Source organism: Nothobranchius furzeri, chromosome 17 (genome assembly GCF_043380555.1).
Source record: "Nothobranchius furzeri strain GRZ-AD chromosome 17, NfurGRZ-RIMD1, whole genome shotgun sequence".
Taxonomy (NCBI): Eukaryota; Metazoa; Chordata; class Actinopteri; order Cyprinodontiformes; family Nothobranchiidae; genus Nothobranchius; species Nothobranchius furzeri.
This window is the reverse complement of record NC_091757.1, coordinates 40,805,261-40,822,286: the sequence shown is the minus strand read 5'-3', so window position 1 is coordinate 40,822,286 and position 17,026 is coordinate 40,805,261. Positions and strand designations below refer to the sequence as shown.

The 17,026-nt window shown below is 42.2% G+C and overlaps 1 protein-coding gene across 1 annotated transcript in view; it reads right to left on the bottom strand.

Moving 5' to 3' along the window:
- Positions 1 to 3,333: 3,333 nt before the first annotated feature.
- Positions 3,334 to 17,026, bottom strand: part of cemip2 (cell migration inducing hyaluronidase 2) — a 30,197-nt gene continuing 16,504 nt past the window's right edge. Inside the window, exons 7-24 of the mRNA XM_015972383.3 lie at positions 15,821 to 15,990; positions 12,944 to 13,156; positions 12,171 to 12,376; positions 10,203 to 10,272; positions 9,551 to 9,679; positions 9,047 to 9,135; positions 8,097 to 8,228; positions 7,662 to 7,697; positions 7,416 to 7,571; positions 6,561 to 6,738; positions 5,569 to 5,784; positions 5,276 to 5,487; positions 5,016 to 5,198; positions 4,571 to 4,790; positions 4,396 to 4,497; positions 4,154 to 4,299; positions 3,964 to 4,070; positions 3,334 to 3,880 (exon numbers count right to left, since the gene is read on the bottom strand). Of these exons, the coding sequence (XP_015827869.3) occupies positions 3,681 to 3,880; positions 3,964 to 4,070; positions 4,154 to 4,299; positions 4,396 to 4,497; positions 4,571 to 4,790; positions 5,016 to 5,198; positions 5,276 to 5,487; positions 5,569 to 5,784; positions 6,561 to 6,738; positions 7,416 to 7,571; positions 7,662 to 7,697; positions 8,097 to 8,228; positions 9,047 to 9,135; positions 9,551 to 9,679; positions 10,203 to 10,272; positions 12,171 to 12,376; positions 12,944 to 13,156; positions 15,821 to 15,990 (2,765 nt within the window). The 3' untranslated portion in view covers positions 3,334 to 3,680. The remainder of the gene's footprint in view (positions 3,881 to 3,963; positions 4,071 to 4,153; positions 4,300 to 4,395; positions 4,498 to 4,570; positions 4,791 to 5,015; positions 5,199 to 5,275; positions 5,488 to 5,568; positions 5,785 to 6,560; positions 6,739 to 7,415; positions 7,572 to 7,661; positions 7,698 to 8,096; positions 8,229 to 9,046; positions 9,136 to 9,550; positions 9,680 to 10,202; positions 10,273 to 12,170; positions 12,377 to 12,943; positions 13,157 to 15,820; positions 15,991 to 17,026) is intronic.

Genomic DNA, 17,026 nt, shown 5'->3' with positions numbered 1-17,026 from the left:
CCATCTTTAAGCCTTTAGTAACCTTTCTTGTAACAGAAATTTTTTGAGAATGAGTACATGCATGCAAATATTATTTATTAATAGAAATATTTGTATATTAGATCACAAAGATTATTAATTACAGCCTGAGTCAAAGAGGCCAAGTGAAAACTATTCCAGCGATGTATTAGTTGTTAGCTCAGCTTTTTTTATGTAAAGACAAAAACATTTACAGAAAGATTCAGGGGGGTAATACCCCCCTTGTGTGAAATAATCCATGCATTCATGTTTATTTTGTAAATACTGAGTACTATTAGGTACAAACAGCTAATTAGCCAATCACATGGCAGCAGCTCAATGCTTTCAGGATTGTTCAAACCGAGCAGTAGGAAGTAGGTCTAAGTGAGTAATTACCGATAGTAATTACCAACATTTTACCCTCAACCATCTCTGGGGTTTACAGTCTGAAAAAGAGAAAATGGAATGAAAATACCCGATATACCCAAGGCCAGCTCGCTGTCCCTCGTTCTACGTGTCGTACTCGCGGGGACCGGGCTTTCTCAGTCCTAGCACCGTCACTCTGGAACCAGTTGCCACCCTCAGTTAGGCTGTCCCCATCTCTGCCAGTCTTCAAGAGTCGCCTAAAAACCCACCTCCTCCGCTTGGCGTTTCCTGAACGTGTTTGAATTTGGCCATCTTTTATGTTGATTTTATTTCACAGTTTTCATTGGTTCACTCTATCCCTTGTTTTACACATTTGTCCTGTACCAGAATGTTTCACCCTTTTTTTGTCATTTGTAATCTGTAATTTGAATTGCTTTTATTTTCTGATTTATTCACTATATTTAACTTTCTACTGTACCATATTCAGCGCCTTGGGCTTCCTGACAGGGTTGCGGAAGGCGCTTGATAAATAAAGAGATTGATTGATTGATCGATATTAGAGGTCAGAGACCTGGGGAATGGGGAGACTGGTTCTAGATGACAAAAACACACCAGCAGCTCAAAAAACCACAGGTTCCAACCAAAGGTCTGCAGAACAGCATCTCTAAACCACAGCATGATGAACCTTGAAGCAGATGGGCTCCAGCAGATGACCACAGCAGGTGTCACTCCTGTAGGCTACAAGCAGGAAACAGCTAAATTCACACAGGATCACTAGAACTGGACCACGACCAGAAAAACGTTTCCTGCCCTGACGAGTCTTGGTTTCAGCTGCAACATTCAGATGGTCGGGTCAGAATTCAGTGTAACCAACATGAATGCATGGATCCATCTTGCCTTGCATCAATGCTTCAGACTGCTGCTCTGTTCCTGGTGTTGGGAGATGTTCTTGTCCCACTTTGGACCCCGTAGTACATGAGCCTGGTGAGCATCTCCATCCCTTATGGCCACAAAAGACCCATCTCCTCATGGCTACACCCAGCAGGATAACGCTCCATGTCACAAATCTCAGATAATCTCTAACTGGTTGCCAGAACATGACTATGAGTTCACTGGACTCCAACGGCCAACATACTGACCAGATCTTAATCCAGTTCAGAACCTTGAGATGGAATGAGAGGTTCTCATCATAGATGGATCCATGTAATTGGATATGGACCAGAACCTGTAAGGAATGACTCAAACACCTAGTTGAATCCAGCAAATTAAGAACGAAGACCGTTCTGAAGATCTTTATCCCAGTTCAGTTCTGCTTTTCTGTCTTCCACACAGAGATGAGCAGCAGAGAAGACATGTTCTGCTATGTTAAAGATGCTAAAAGACAAAAAAAGGGACACAACAGCTATCTAATGCGTTGCCATAGATATAGCCCTTGCATGAAAACAAGTACGCCGTAACGCTAGCGGCTGCTGCCCACACAGGTCCCTAGCGTAATATTTTTAGCCTTGACATTTTGCTAAATGCGTTCACAGTTCAAAAGCTGTGGTATTACATAATTAAAGTTCATTTATAACAAAACTTCTGCTCATTCATATGAGATAAAAACACCAGGAACAACATTTCATTTAACTTATTTTAATAACAGCTGTGACCTCTGCTCGGACAATTAAGGCATACAAATATACACTTAAAACTAAAATGATTATTCAAATAAACTAAAAATGAAAATTATGAGGGAGTGAAAGGTGTGTGGCAAATCCGAGTCAAAGAGCTGCTGGTCTCATGGATGTGACTAAACGGTGCCACTTCAGTCTGTCCTGCAAGAGTGATGAGTGAGAGCACTCCAGGTCTATGCAGAATATTTTATATCCGAGTCATGCACAGGGCTGTACACTGTCTTCCGAGGTTTTGCACAAGTCACACACCCCCCCCCCCCCCCCCCCCATGATTAAGAAATAAATAGAAAAATGCATTATACTTTGCATAAAAGTCACAAAGGTTAATTTTTATTTAAAAGGCAATTTCATTAGACACATTTACATGTAGAAATATATAAAAAAATAAACAAATACACACAATTTACTAACATTTCTACGTACACCAAGTCCTAAACCATATTTACATGTTTCATTAATAATAAATGAATAAAAACATGACAAACTTTGGCTGTGCATCTTTAAAGTATCAGCTGAGCAAAAGTCATGGAGGATCTCTTATTCTTCTGCTCATTTTCAACAGTAGAGTGGTTAAAAGGCAACACGGTGAACAGAACGCCCTCCGTCTCACGGTCGTATCGACACAAACATGAACCCATCGCAGCTCAGTGGGGGAGCCCTGCTCACATCCATGCACATATTAAAGAACAGTAAAGCTGCATCTCTCTCATCTGGACATGTCTGCTGCTCAGCACTGCACAGACTGGATACTTAAAAAATAATTCCAGTAATTGAATCTCAGCATAGTTTTTCCTATAAAAAAGGGATCATAAGTGAGAGACAGACGAAAGGGAAAACATTCAGTTCTGTTTGAGGAAAATAGAAGGCATCTGTTGTTGTGCTGCACATGAGGCACAGTTTTCAGAAAAGACAAAAGAACAAGTAGAACATGAAAAAGGAGGTCCAGTAAGTCCATGTAGGAATCCACAAGAAGGTGCTTTAGTTGTACAGCTGCACGATGATCAGAGGTTCTCCAGTAAGATTCAGCTGGTTAAAAAAGACCCACATAGTAGTAATTTCTCTATTTAAAAGTATTTTCAGGTAGAAAAGTATAACAGCTTGAATGATTTAACTGAACATTTTTTTTTTATTAATAAATGTAAGTATGGCTTGTTGGTGTTTGGTTTCACCACAAAAATGGATTTGAGCCATAAACGCTGTTTTGGTTTAATATGCGATTTCATTTTCACTTTTAGCTCCAGTCAAAGTCTCATTTCAGAGGCAAAACCATTTATATCCATAACTTCAAGTCTTCCTGAACGTGATACATTGTTATTTTTCCTTATTATTGTCTTCCTGTGGTCTGAGAAACTGCAGATTGACTGTAGAGATCCTTCCAAAAGCTTTGGCTGATATAAACAAGTTATATCTCCAAAACAAAAGTGCATTGACTTATTAGCCCTAAGACAGGCAAACAAACACAAACACACACACAAATCAAATATTTACCCCAATCATATCAACACTCCTTCCTCCCCAATTTGACATCTTCTGTCACCTGTTAATAAATTAAAAGTTCAGCAGTTCACATTCACCGACTGGCTGTGTTTGTGGATCTGTGTGCAATGGTTTCATGTGGGCACGTTGTCCAGTTCACATTGGTTACTGCAGCCCTGTTGCTTTTCTAAGAAGCTCAAGGTCTTTGCGTGTTTGGGGTGCAGGTGGCGAACAGCCATAAGACTCCAAAGCCAGGGGCAAGTATCGCTCCTGCAGCCCGAGGACGTCATCGCCCTGCCCGGCTTGTAGTGAAACCCATGGAGGTGATGAAGAACCACCCAGGAGGCCCCACATTGCCAGACTTTCTGTGGTGAAAGTAGACAATAACCGTGCGTGAGGGAAAAGGGGTACAAATGCAGTGACTTGAGAGAAAAAGTGTTCAGCTTACCTTTATTTGTCAGATCAGCTGCTTTGGCCAAGCTAAAAGACACCAGATGTGCTGCTAAATCAGCCAGACCTTCAGGCTGGCCTCGAGTTCCCATGAGCACGATTGACCTGGAGACAAACGAATAAGAACTATCCTACACGACTTCTGTTATAGTGTGTGAACAATACTGGGCTTGTTTCCAGTGACTCACGGTCTTGGCATCCCACTTCTCAGATACTCCTCCATCTTGGAATCCATCTTTGCAGAAAAGTATTTCCTGTTGACTTTTCCAGAGCAGGCGTCCACCGAGACGAGGAAGAACCCAGGCTGGGAGAAGGACATGGTCACCTCGTTCACCTGGCAGGTAACGGGAAACACCAAGGTGATTTAGGTTTTTCAGCCACGTCATCAACCTAAAGTTTGGATCCGTTTCTGGTTTTTAAACAAACTCACAGTGATGAAGGAGGCGTTATCTCCTCTCTGCTGCTCTTTGACGCTGACAGATTTCACTTGTGTCAGAAGGTAGGAGGTCCAGGGCTCGCTAGAAAATACAAACTGAGACAAAACAAATAACTCACAATGAGCACTGCTGGCTTGTGTTTAAAGGGGCTATTTAAGTATAACACACCTGCTGGGCACCACAGTCGTTGCAGGGCTGACGGTTTGGAGCAGGCATGGGCACCACCGCTGAGGGCTTCTTAGAGTATTTGGGGTAGGCCGTCCGTGTGCAGTTACAGGTCTGTTTGGACGACGTTGTGGATGTGACTTTTACCCTTTCACAGCCTTTTGTTGAACAGTAGCTGTGACCGTCCCGACCGTGCCGGGCCCGCAGGTAGAACCACAATAAGCTGAGAAGGGAAGAGTCGGAGCACAATCAGAACCTCTGGGAGGTTGATGATAAATGAAAACTCATGTTGCAGACTGCCCAACCTTTGCAATGAGAAACCTGACCTTTATGAGAAAGCATCAGTCAGTTTTAAAAGCCAAATGTCACAAATCTGCTGACCTACTCATCACTTAATCGTGTCTCACAGACAAACAGAGAGCTGAGGGCCGCGTTTGCGTTCACTCACCCGACATTCTGGTCAAAGAAGTACTTTCTTTCAGTTTGTCTCGCTTTCAGCTCAGCGAGAGATGACACGGTGCCGTAGTCTGTGATGTCATCAAAGATGTTCCTTTGTCTGTCGTTAATGTCGCCCATGATCTGAAAGGTAGCGTCTGGGGGGTAACAGAGTCCCACCAGGACCCAGTCGTCTCTGAGTGAGTGAACCAGAGACTTTACCACACTAGAACGTCCCCAGAGACAGACGTGCAGCTGTCCGTTTCTACTCACTTATCAAAATTGATGAGAGATAGCACAACCTCTCTGGGTGCAGGTCCATTCCAGTGCAGAGTGTAGCTCTTGCTCATCATCAGAACAGGCTGGTACTGCTGAGACGACGCCCCCTGGCTGTTAATCCCCCTCAGTACCAGAGGAGCAGCTGGATAGTCATCTCTGCTGATGGACAAGCTCAGGCTCGGGGCTCCCTGTGTCTGGATGAACACCTGAAGGAAAGGAGGATGAAGACAAGGGAGAGATCTCTACAAGGGAAGGAGAGAGGTGACGTGGGTTCTGACGTGTCGTACCTGAGAGTAGCGACCGCTGCAGGTCACTCCATTCCACCGAGGCATTTGCACACAGTTAGGATGCTGGATCAGGTAATTATCCGCTCGGCCCACGTACGTGTCTCTGTAACCTGAGACTGACCCATCCACATCGTGGAAGATGGAGTTTTTGTCACCGTCCAGGTCGTTCTCTTCGAACCACTGCCCGGGGCGACCGAAGAACGCTCGAAGAGTTGCCTGAGAAAAATCGTGGTACAAACCTTCAAATAATTACAGCCGAGTTCTCCTTCATAATAGCAAATTTCTCCTGTTTTCATTTCTTGATCTAATCTCTTTTGGATTATGAGGCAGAAATGCTCTGCTACCAGTTTAACTTATTAATGTGATGTTTTATGATGTGAATAACAATAATATAGTGCATGGAAACCCAGTCCAGGTCCTGGAAGCCAGCATATCCAGCATGTTTTAGTCGTTTCCCTGCTTCAGCACACCAGACTAATCAGCAGGTGATTAACTGGCTTCTGCAGAGCTTGATGAACAGATGATTCAACCACTCAATCAGGTGTGTTGGAGTTCCAAAGATAAGCTGAAAATACTTCTATAAATTGGCTTGTGCAATAAACTGGAGTAACCAGAAGGGGGCGCCAATGGTTTACACCAACTATCCAGACATGACTTATGAGGTGATCCAGCAGATAATATTGGCAAGGTGGAACCAACGGCCAAAAAAACTCTAAAGGGTAAATGGCTCAACCAGGAAGGTAAATCTAACGTTAAATCAAGATTTTGTTTCCTTTGCCGACTCAAGAAAGGTTTATAAGTTGCTGAATAAGCTGTGAATGTCAGGAGAAAACAAACAGACCAAACAACAAAGTAGGAAACAACACAGATGAAAGAAAGCTGGCCAAAAGAAAGCTCTGAAAACCACCATCAGAAGAAAAGATCAAACAGTCAACGCATTCAGCTCTTCTGCGTTTTCACACATTTCAAGTTAAATTAAAGAGCAAACTGACGGTGGGGTGGAAGCTGAGCTGGGACAGGTTGTTTCGAGGGGTCAGCTGCCACGTGTTCTTCAGATTAAATCCCACTGCACTGGTGTTGCGCTCTGGTGTGGGGACGAACCCTCTGAACGTACTCCGTGTGAGCCGCACCGGGCCGTCGTAGATCTGGAAACCTCGGATAGGAAACGTCCTGGTGTGGAATTTACAGATAAAAGACAAACATTTACAGCCTTAGTTCAAATAACTGCAACTATAGAGTTTATGGTTCTAATGTTTTAACAAGGTGCATTAAAGTGAAACTTATTTCCTGTATTTGTTGAACCCAAAGTAAAATTATTTAGCAAAGTCTCTTTATTAAACACTGCTGCAGTGGACTCCGTGACAACTGAGGAACCAACAGAGCCACAGAACGGATTGTTTCAAGTAAAAGTGCCTTGCTCATAGTGTTCTTTTATACTACAGTATCACTAACAGACTAAAACAGGAAGTCTTCAGAGAACAGTACTCCCTCTTTGCTACAGCAGGAAGAGCGTAAAGCACTAAATGCATCATGAGCAGGAAACACCCAGAACTCGAACTTTTCAAACAACACAATTAGGGGTTGAAAGCAGATAAGTTAAGTTGTGACATATTCATCTGAAGCTCAGAAAAAAAGAAAAATGAAAGTGTGATGTTGATATAAAGTCTTTTAAATCTGAAGGCATTTTCCTTAAGAATGTTAGTTTTTATAAACCAGGAGGAATCGAGTCAAACCTGAACTTCCTCTCAGATCTTTAACGGAAGCAGCTGTGGTGCGACCCACCACCTCCGATTATTATTATTCATCTTTCATTTTCATCAAGTAACCTCTTGACTTCTTTCCTTTACCTGTTTCTTGGCAGGGTCCTCATCCTTCCATCTGTCCCTCCGACTCCCCAGTATTTGTTCTGTCCCCCGTTAGTCCCTCGGTTTTGACTCTCGCCCACAAACAAGGACTGCGTCACCTCCTGGCTGGAGCCTTCATCCTTAGGGTAGCTGCCATCGCTGGAGAGTCGAGTGATAAAAGTGTTGAGTTGTGTTCAAGAACAGGTTTGACAATTCGTGTTTGTTATGGCTCTTATTTAGAGTTCAAACCTGGCAAATGACAGTCCCACAGCATTGTCAGCAAAGCTGCAAAAATACAACAAAACAATCTTAAAAATAAACTTTTCCTTTGAACTGAACTTAAATTTTATTCCAGCATGCTGAGAATAAGAGGAAAATGGTTCAAAAATAAATAAAAACTGTGGAAAATGTTCAAAATCCATAAATCACAAAAAATAAACCTGTCTTCTAAAAGCGACCAACTGATTGTGAGGCAAAAACAAAACAAAGTCGTGCAAATATTTGGTTTGAATTTTAAAAAGTATAATAAACAAGAGACGCCGTCATACTGGTTTCCATTACACTTCCAGTAAAAATCCCATTTCCAGCAGCGTAACTGATTTTTCACCAGAAGCTTCGTGCTCCGTTTATTTGAAGAAATCTGTGTGGCGGCTTGTCTGACTGGAAACCAGTCAGCCGTCTCACCCCGAGTTCTGAATGATGATGTCACCACCCCGTATCCAGGCTCCTAAGTCGTTGTTCTTGAAGGAGATCAGCGTGTCGATGACGGCTGTCACACGAGGACGAGTGGGGTCGGAGTTCTGGTGAGGTCGAAATCTTAAAATATGTAAGAAATAATCAATGCAGTTTCCCCCGACTCTAAATGTTCTGAGTGTTTAACAATTTAATGATTTCTGCGTAGCTATCGCAGACACCACAACACTTTATTACCCACAATGCAACCTGGAGGAAAGCAGACACATTTAAGAGGTAAAATCCTCGGGCTAACCATGTGATGGCCTGAAAGCCACGGAGCATAAAGACACTTCCTCTGGATAGGTTTTAAAAATAAACTTAGAGGACCAAAGTCCTCCTCCAGGGAAAATGTGACCTGGATTTGAAACTGAAAGTTCACAAAACCAGCAACAACCCTTCCCTTCAAGTATCTTCTTACTGGATTATTTTTTTGTTACACAACACTAACCTTTTGCTTTAAAAAAAAAATAATTTCCCTTCCTATTCATACACACACTCGTTTACAGAGTGTGAATGTGTGTGCGTGCCCAGTGGTCTCGGCAGGTACGCGGGACTTTTTCCCATCCAGCCGTGGGCTGTGTTTGGGTAAGGAGCTGCAGAGTGGAAACTATCTGTGAAGCTGTGTTTTCTCTGTCAACACAGACTTGTCGGACATTCCTCTGAAATGCAGCAACTCGTTATAAAACCATGTAGCTATCTTTCCCCGTCAATGGCCAAGCCCCAGCACATAAAAACAACTACTTTATTCGTTCTCATTTATTAACTGTGGCATTAAACAAATAAATTAGCAAACCACCGATACCTAAATATTTACTGGGTGTAATGAGCATCATGACGGATGTGATAACCGACCACAGACTAGTTAGCAGAGCGCAGCTACGAGTGAAAACACTGCTCACCTGGCGGTGTTGTCTAGACAGAGGTACTCCCGTGGATCTGCGGCGTTAGCTTTGGTCGTCTTCACTCCCTTATCGATAAACAGCCCTGCCTAAGAAGATTCAGATTAAAAACAGTTAAACATTGAGGATTTCGGTCAAACTAACATGAGTCAGACAATATGTACTTTAAAGTGCTCGAAAGTTCTAAATGGGGGGAAATAAATAAGACTTGTATGATGAATCGCTGCGTCTTATGGAAATCCGTGCTGTGAGTTGGAATAAGTGAGGGTTAGTCTCTGACCGCAGGGCTCCTTCCTCTGTTGGAGGCTGCTGTGGTCAGACTGGATAAAGAGCTCACAGTTTACCTGCCCGCTTTCTGTCATCACACAACAGAGCACCATTGTAGAGCCCGCTCACATGTATGTGTGTTTCCATTAACCAAGTATGTAAACAATTGATTTTTTAACTGTTTTGTTTTAGCATCTGGTGTAAAAGTGTGTGTGAGACAAGCAACACCAGAGATACCTTAAAGTTGGAGTGAACACGGTTGTTGTAGAAAATTCCAAGAGGAGTGAGCTCTGCTCTGGTCTCTGGTACCAGCCCGTGAGAATCTCCAGTGGAAGAGCGGTGAAACACAAACCAAATACCAGCATCCTGGGGGAAAGAGGGAGTAGAGAGCAGTCAGATACAGAATATGTTACAGAACACAGACGCAACAGCCTGAGTAGGATCTCATACTATTCTCATGTCCTTTGCGTCCCGCAGTAATAATAACGTGGGTCAAAGGGATCTGATTCAAACCCCTTCGATCCCCACCGCCTTTGTTTTCCATGCCTGAGTTTTCCAGCTTTTATTACCCTTAGCCTGTGGAGCTCCATGTTGGCTGAGCCAAAATAAAAATGAGGGATTTTCTTTAATCCTTTCATAGATTAAGTCTTACAACATTATTGCACGTCTCACTCAAACACAGAACTCATCTTACCCCTGTTTTATTGAGGGGTCAGTTTGTTATGAGCAAGAAAATATTTTCATTTTATTTTGATTATGCAACAATAAGAAACACTACAGCCAGAAAAGTCAATTATTATGTTGAAGTCCTAATTGTTCATTTTGGTTTAATCCATTTAGAAAAAAAAACACATGAGTCTCTTTGAACCTTCTAACATAAAAACATCACCTGAGAACCAGCAGCCGCGTTGCTAATAAGGTTGTTGTTGGGGTTGGCGATCCAGAATGTTGAGACTGCCCTGGAAACAGCACAATCATACACAATTATAATAAATAAACAAACAATTAAGGATGGACAATATAACTGCAACAATATCGGCCGATATTAGTCGTTTAACATATCGGTATAGGTCCGATAAATTAAACTGGGCCGATATCAACAACCGATATTTTTTCCATCTTGTCTCCATTTGTTTGAGTGTTTCAGAGGGTTAGGGGAGTGATGTGTATCTGTTTAGTCATGTGACAGTAATCATCTCAAAAGCGTAAATGTGTGTGTTGTGTGTGCATAATAACAAATTCAGCTTTAATAATTTTTATTCTATACAAAATCTGCTGATTTTAGAAGCATTAATGTCGGTATATATCGGTATCGGCAAATATCGGTTATCGGCCATAACGGTAATCTTGATATCGGCATCGGCCCAAATATTTCATATTGGTGCATCACTACCAACAATACATTGGCACATCAACTAGTGACTAGTAGACGATTGAAGGGCTGGACAATATAGATAAAAAGCTCATCGATAAAAAAAATTTTTTATTCATTGATCAATATCAATAATTATTGAAAAACTATAGGGATGCAACGATACCACTTTTTTTCCAAACCGATACGATACAGCTACTTGGATCAGAGTACTCGTCGATACAGATTACCGATACTTCTACCACACAAAAAATGCAATTAATTGGAAAACAGGTTTTATTTACTTCCCTGCTTTCCACAGGAAAAGACTGTGGTAGATAAAAGTTAAATATATGAATAGAAATTATCACAAAACTAAAATATTAGGTGAACACAAATGACAAGTTACAGTGAAGTCGCTTTCAAGCAACTGCGTCGGTATCGGTTCCTGGTATTGGTTAACTTATCGGTGCATCCCTAGAAAACTATAAAAATGTCAAAAACATCTTGTAAGTGCAGCCCTGGCCATCTTAAGCCATTACTTTATGATAAAACAAGTTGGTTGCATTACCAGACTTGTTTTTTTTGTTTATTTTTATTTTTTTAATTGATTCTCTGTTGCAAACCACTGTTTGTTTTTTGTCTATCTTGTAAAAATGAAAATATTGCCACACTGGTGAAGCACTGTAACTTCTTTTCGGGGCAGTTTCTTCCACCTCTCCTTGCTGCAACATCTTGTTTAAGTCACAGGTTTAGGTTTGAGAGGGGAGGGCTTGGTGATGAAGTGTGCTTGGGTCTGTGTTTTTACTTGGTTGGCTAGTAATGACTCTAAAATAAAGCTACCCAAGGCTATAATGGAAAAAGGAAACCTTAATTCAAGTTTTTAATTATCAATTTTTTTCCTATGGAACCACATGTCTATTGATCGATATATATATCATTGTTGAATTATTGTCCAGCCCTAAAGGATTGATTCCAATCTTCCTCAGTTTGCTCAATAATCCCTTCAGGTTCGCTCTGCCAAGACACACAGCACACAGCCATGGAGGCGAACCTTCCTCCTGACTGCTCTTGTTATTCCTACGATATAAAAACATCCCAAAAGGGAGGAACGGTTGTTTTTCAATAGATAAAACTAGCCTGCTGATAGCTCTCATTCAGTTTGGTATCACTTCTAATGTAGACATAACTTATCTGTTTTTTCTCACAGCTTGTCTGCACCTCCTCGTTCAGTTTCTGTGCCTAACTCAGATTTCTATGATTATTTTTACACCAACATACATTTAAAAGCGTTAAACGGGTATTTTCTGCTTGAATAATCAGATGTGATTTGAATAGATTTTAATCTGAACATAGAATCTGTTTAGGATTGGGATAGTTTAAGGAATAGCAAGAATTGCCCCCTTACGTTTTTACACACCACTTTACAGCGCAGTACAAATCAAACTTACAACACACTCAAAAATATAATAACTTCTTCAAAGATCATACATAACAGTCTCTTACTTGCACTCTGTGCTTGGCGAGGGAATGTAGCTCTTGTGGACGTTGTCCCTGATGCTGGTGCACAGCGTCTCGTTGCGGTCGGTCGGCAGCAGAGTCCCGGGCTGAGTCAACAGGCCAAGGTTGTGGTAGAACGTGTTCCTCTGTTCAATTCCATCTTCAAGGAAAAAACAGTGTCCCAACGTGTCGTAACCGATAGTGTTCTTCACCTGGGTCAAAGACAGAAGACCACACAGCATAAAGAAGAATTAATGGCACAACCAGAGGGAAATAAATGCCAAACAACAGCCTCCTTCCAAGAAATAATACGGTTTCACAATAAAATGCTAAACATCCTGGAAAATATGGAGTCTAATGTAACATCTGGTTCTTTACTTGAGCAGCCCGGAGGAAACTGCAGAGTTTTCCATGCGTCTGCTTCCCTGAACGTTACAAATATCAGAGCAAATATTAACATAAAATGTGAAGAGAGACTTGGTAAACCAAGAGCTCCTTACAAAGACAGTAGAAAGTATTTAGAAACATGATGGATTCTAATGGAACACTTTGATTTTACTCTAGAATGTCAGGAATGTTTCCGTCTCTTGCCCTCAGGATAATCAATGCCCCTTTGATCTTGAAAGAGAACAAACAAGTACACAAACACCAGAAAAACACACTCATTATTTAGCGCAGAAAACCCATCAGGAGAAAAATGGCTGAACATACCATGGTACTCGTCTGTCTCCTACACTTGTGTTTATAAACGTCCCCACACATGTAAACACTTTACTAACCAGCAGGCCGTTGGTGGCGTGGACAGTGAGACAGCGGGAGAAGGAGTGATGAATGGAGAGCCCGTCCACATAAGTGGGCTCCCTGTAGCCTCCCTTCTGGTCCACGTCCCCACACATGTGAAAGTGTAGCGGGTAGCGGCCCTTTTCTCGCTGCTGCCCCATGTTCTTCAGCTCCACATGGGACAGATGCACCGACGAGAAGTTAGCAAAGATCTGTGTTGGCAGAGCCCAGAGAAGTTGGTTTAGAGATGCCGCACCAGACGGGATGTCAAAATCATTTATGCAGCCCAGTTACAGTTCAACAAACAAGCCAAAAAACAATTGCACCGGTTACAGATGACAGAAAATACACGCCGACTGATAAAGGATTAATTAAATATTTCAGATCTTCTGCAGAATTTTCCTTCTTTTCTGTTCTTCAAAGAATCCAACTGGTGTAATATAGAGCCAGTGTCAGCAAGTCCAAGTAGCCCTAAACCACAGACTTAGATGAAAAATGTGATGTCAGTTACAGAAGCATGAAACAAAAACACAACTGTAAAATGTGAATGTCATCCAGTGCAAACATGTCGTACACAGCTCTCTCGGAGGTCTTTTGTGGATAAAGCACAATCCACGAGAGTCTGGTTTCTGTTAAGGAGGAATTGGCCAATCCTTTCAGCAAACTAAAACCCAGCCTGCCCTTACTGTCCAGCTTCCTCACCCTCTCTCTCTGAAATTTACACAAACACACGTGCACGTAAAACAGTTGATACGGCTGGCGATGCCTCAGGCAAGGGCAAGCTCGCCGCATCCTGCACAGTTGGAGAGAAATCTGCAAAGGTTCAGGAAAAGACTTCAGAAAGTCCCAGTGCTGTAATTCCTGTTATACAAGAAAATGTGTTTTTATTTGTAACAGATTGGGAGTTTGTTTTATTAAAATGTTAAGAGAAAATTTACATTTAAGGGAGAGTTAAATGTTTTCGTGTGTATTTTCAAAATTAGAGCCACGTGGCTCTGGAGCTGGCTTTATGGGTCCTTCCTGTTTTCCTTGTTCAGATTTACAGGGAGTGCAGAATTATTAGGCAAATGAGTATTTTGTCCACATCATCCTCTTCATGCATGTTGTCTTACTCCAAGCTGTATAGGCTCGAAAGCCTACTACCAGTTAAGCATATTAGGTGATGTGCATCTCTGTAATGAGAAGGGGTGTGGTCTAATGACATCAACACCCTATATCAGGTGTGCATAATTATTAGGTAACTTCCTTTCCTTTGGCAACATGGGTCAAAAGAAGGACTTGACAGGCTCAGAAAGGTCAATAATAGTGAGATATCTTGCAGAGGGATGCAGCAGTCTTAAAATTGCAAAGCTTCTGAAGCGTGATCATCGAACAATCAAGCGTTTCATTCAAAATCGTCAACAGGGTCGCAAGAAGCGTGTGGACAAACCAAGGCGCAAAATAACTGCCCATGAACTGAGAAAAGTCAAGCGTGCAGCTGCCAAGATGCCACTTGCCACCAGTTTGGCCATATTTCAGAGCTGCAACATCACTGGAGTGTCCAAAAGCACAATACTCAGAGACATGGCCAAGGTAAGAAAGGCTGAAAGACGACCACCACTGAACAAGACACAAGCTGAAACGTCAAGACTGGGCCAAGAAATATCTCAAGACTGATTTTTCTAAGGTTTTATGGACTGATGAAATGAGAGTGAGTCTTGATAGCCAGATGGATGGGCCCGTGGCTGGATTGGTAAAGGGCAGAGAGCTCCAGTCCAACTCAGACGCCAGCAAGGTGGAGGTGGAGTACTGGTTTGGGCTGGTATCATCAAAGATGAGCTTGTGGGGCCTTTTCAGGTTGAGGATGGAGTCAAGCTCAACTCCCAGTCCTACTGCCAGTTTCTGGAAGACACCTTCTTCAAGCAGTGGTACAGGAAGAAGTCTGCATCCTTCAAGAAAAACATGATTTTCATGCAGGACAATGCTCCATCACACGCGTCCAAGTACTCCACAGCATGGCTGGCAAGAAAGGGTATAAAAGAAGACAAACTAATGACATGGCCTCCTTGTTCACCTGACCTGAAACCCATTGAGAACCTGTGGTCCATCATCACATGTGAGATTTACAAGGAGGGAAAACGGTACACCTCTCTGAACAGTGTCTGGGAGGCTGTGGTTGCTGCTGCACGCAATGTTGATGGTGAACAGATCAAAACACTGACAGAATCCATGGATGGCAGGCTTTTGAGTGTCCTTGCAAAGAAAGGTGGCTATATGGGTCGCTGATTTGTTTTTGTATCGTTTTTGAATGTCAGAAATGTATATTTGTGAATGTGGAGATGTTATATTGGTTTCACTGGTAAAAATAAATAATTGAAATGGGTATATATTTGTTTTTTGTTAAGTTACCTAATAATAATGCACAGTAATAGTCACCTGCACACACAGATATCCCCCTAAAATAGCTAAAACTAAAAACAAACTAAAAACTACTTCCAAAAACATTCAGCTTTGATATTAATGAGTTGTTTGGATTCACAGAAAACATGATTGTTGTTCAATAATAAAATCATTCCTCAAAAATACAACTTGTCTTATAATTCTGCACTCCCTGTATAAAGGGGTTAATGCTCGTTCATGTTTATGTTTAAGACATCTCTGAAGATCAAGGCTGAATAGGAGAAATTAAAGCTTACTGCCAACTAGAAGAGAAGCAAAAGAGAACATAATCAATGTCTCCTAACCGATTTAGTTAACATTTGGCTTCCGAACAGGGAAACTGAGGCAGATTCCTGCAGACATCATGACCTTTAATGAAAAACTAAAGTTGTGGTAAGCAGGAGTAAATTTAGACACAAATTACCACCCAAACACTGCGCGCTACAATAATCACACACCTTGATGTGGCCTCCAAATGTGTCATGGCTAAAGAACTGGCACTTGTTGTTTCCATAGCAGGAGTTTTCCATTTCTCCATAGATGAGAATGTTTCTAGAGAGCAGAGCGACTTCAGCACGCATGTCCACTCCATCGATGATCTCCCCGACATGGTTGTATCGAGGCTTTCCTGGGTGCCACAGACAAGTCACACAGAAAGAGTCTCATATCAGCACTAGACTGGCTGAAGCTTCCAAATAAAGAACACAAAAGTTATCAAAAACTAAACAAACAGCTCTTTAATAATGCAGGCACCACTTCTCCTTACAGTCACAGCTGGTTTTGGTCATATTTAAGACTTTTCAGCCTTTCCTCAAGGCAGCAGCAAACTAAGAACATGATACACCCCCCTCTCCAGGAAGGGAGTGGACATCTTTTGACCACAGAGGAATGAGAGATGTCAGATAGATACACTGAACAAAAATATAAACACTTTTGTTTTTGCTCCCATTTTTCATGAGCTGAACTCAAACATCTGAAACTTTTTCTGAATCCACAAAACATCCAAGACTCTCAAATATTGTTCTGAATCTGTCTAAATGCATGTTAGTGAGAATTTTTCCTTGGAGAGGCGTGCTGTTCACGGATGAGTCCCGGTTTTCACTGCTGAGAGCAGATGGCAGACTGCGTGTTTGGGTGAGCGGTTTGCTGATGTCAACGTTGTGGAACCTGTGACGGTGGGGTACTAGTATGGGCAGGTGCATGTTAAGGACAACAAACACAGGTGCATTTTAGTGATGGCATTCTGAATGCACAGAGGAACCATGACGAGATCCTGAGGCCCATTGTTGTGCCATTCATGCACGACCATCACCTCATGTTGCAGCATAATCCACGGTCCCATATTGCAAGGATCTGTACACGAATCCTGGAAGATGAAAACATCCCAGCTCTTGCATGGTCAGCATACTCAGACATGTCGTCCATTGAGCAAGTTTGGGATGCTCTGGATCGGCGTATACGACAGCGTGTTCCAGTTCCTGCCAATATTCAGCAACTTCGCACAGCTATTGAAGAGGAGTGGGTCAACATTCCACAGGCCACAACCAACAACCTGACCCACTCTATGCGACGGAGATGTGTTGTCCTGTGTGAGGCAAATGGTGGCCACACCAGATACTGACTGGTTTTCTGTCCTACCACCCCCTGTAAAGCAAAACTGTGCA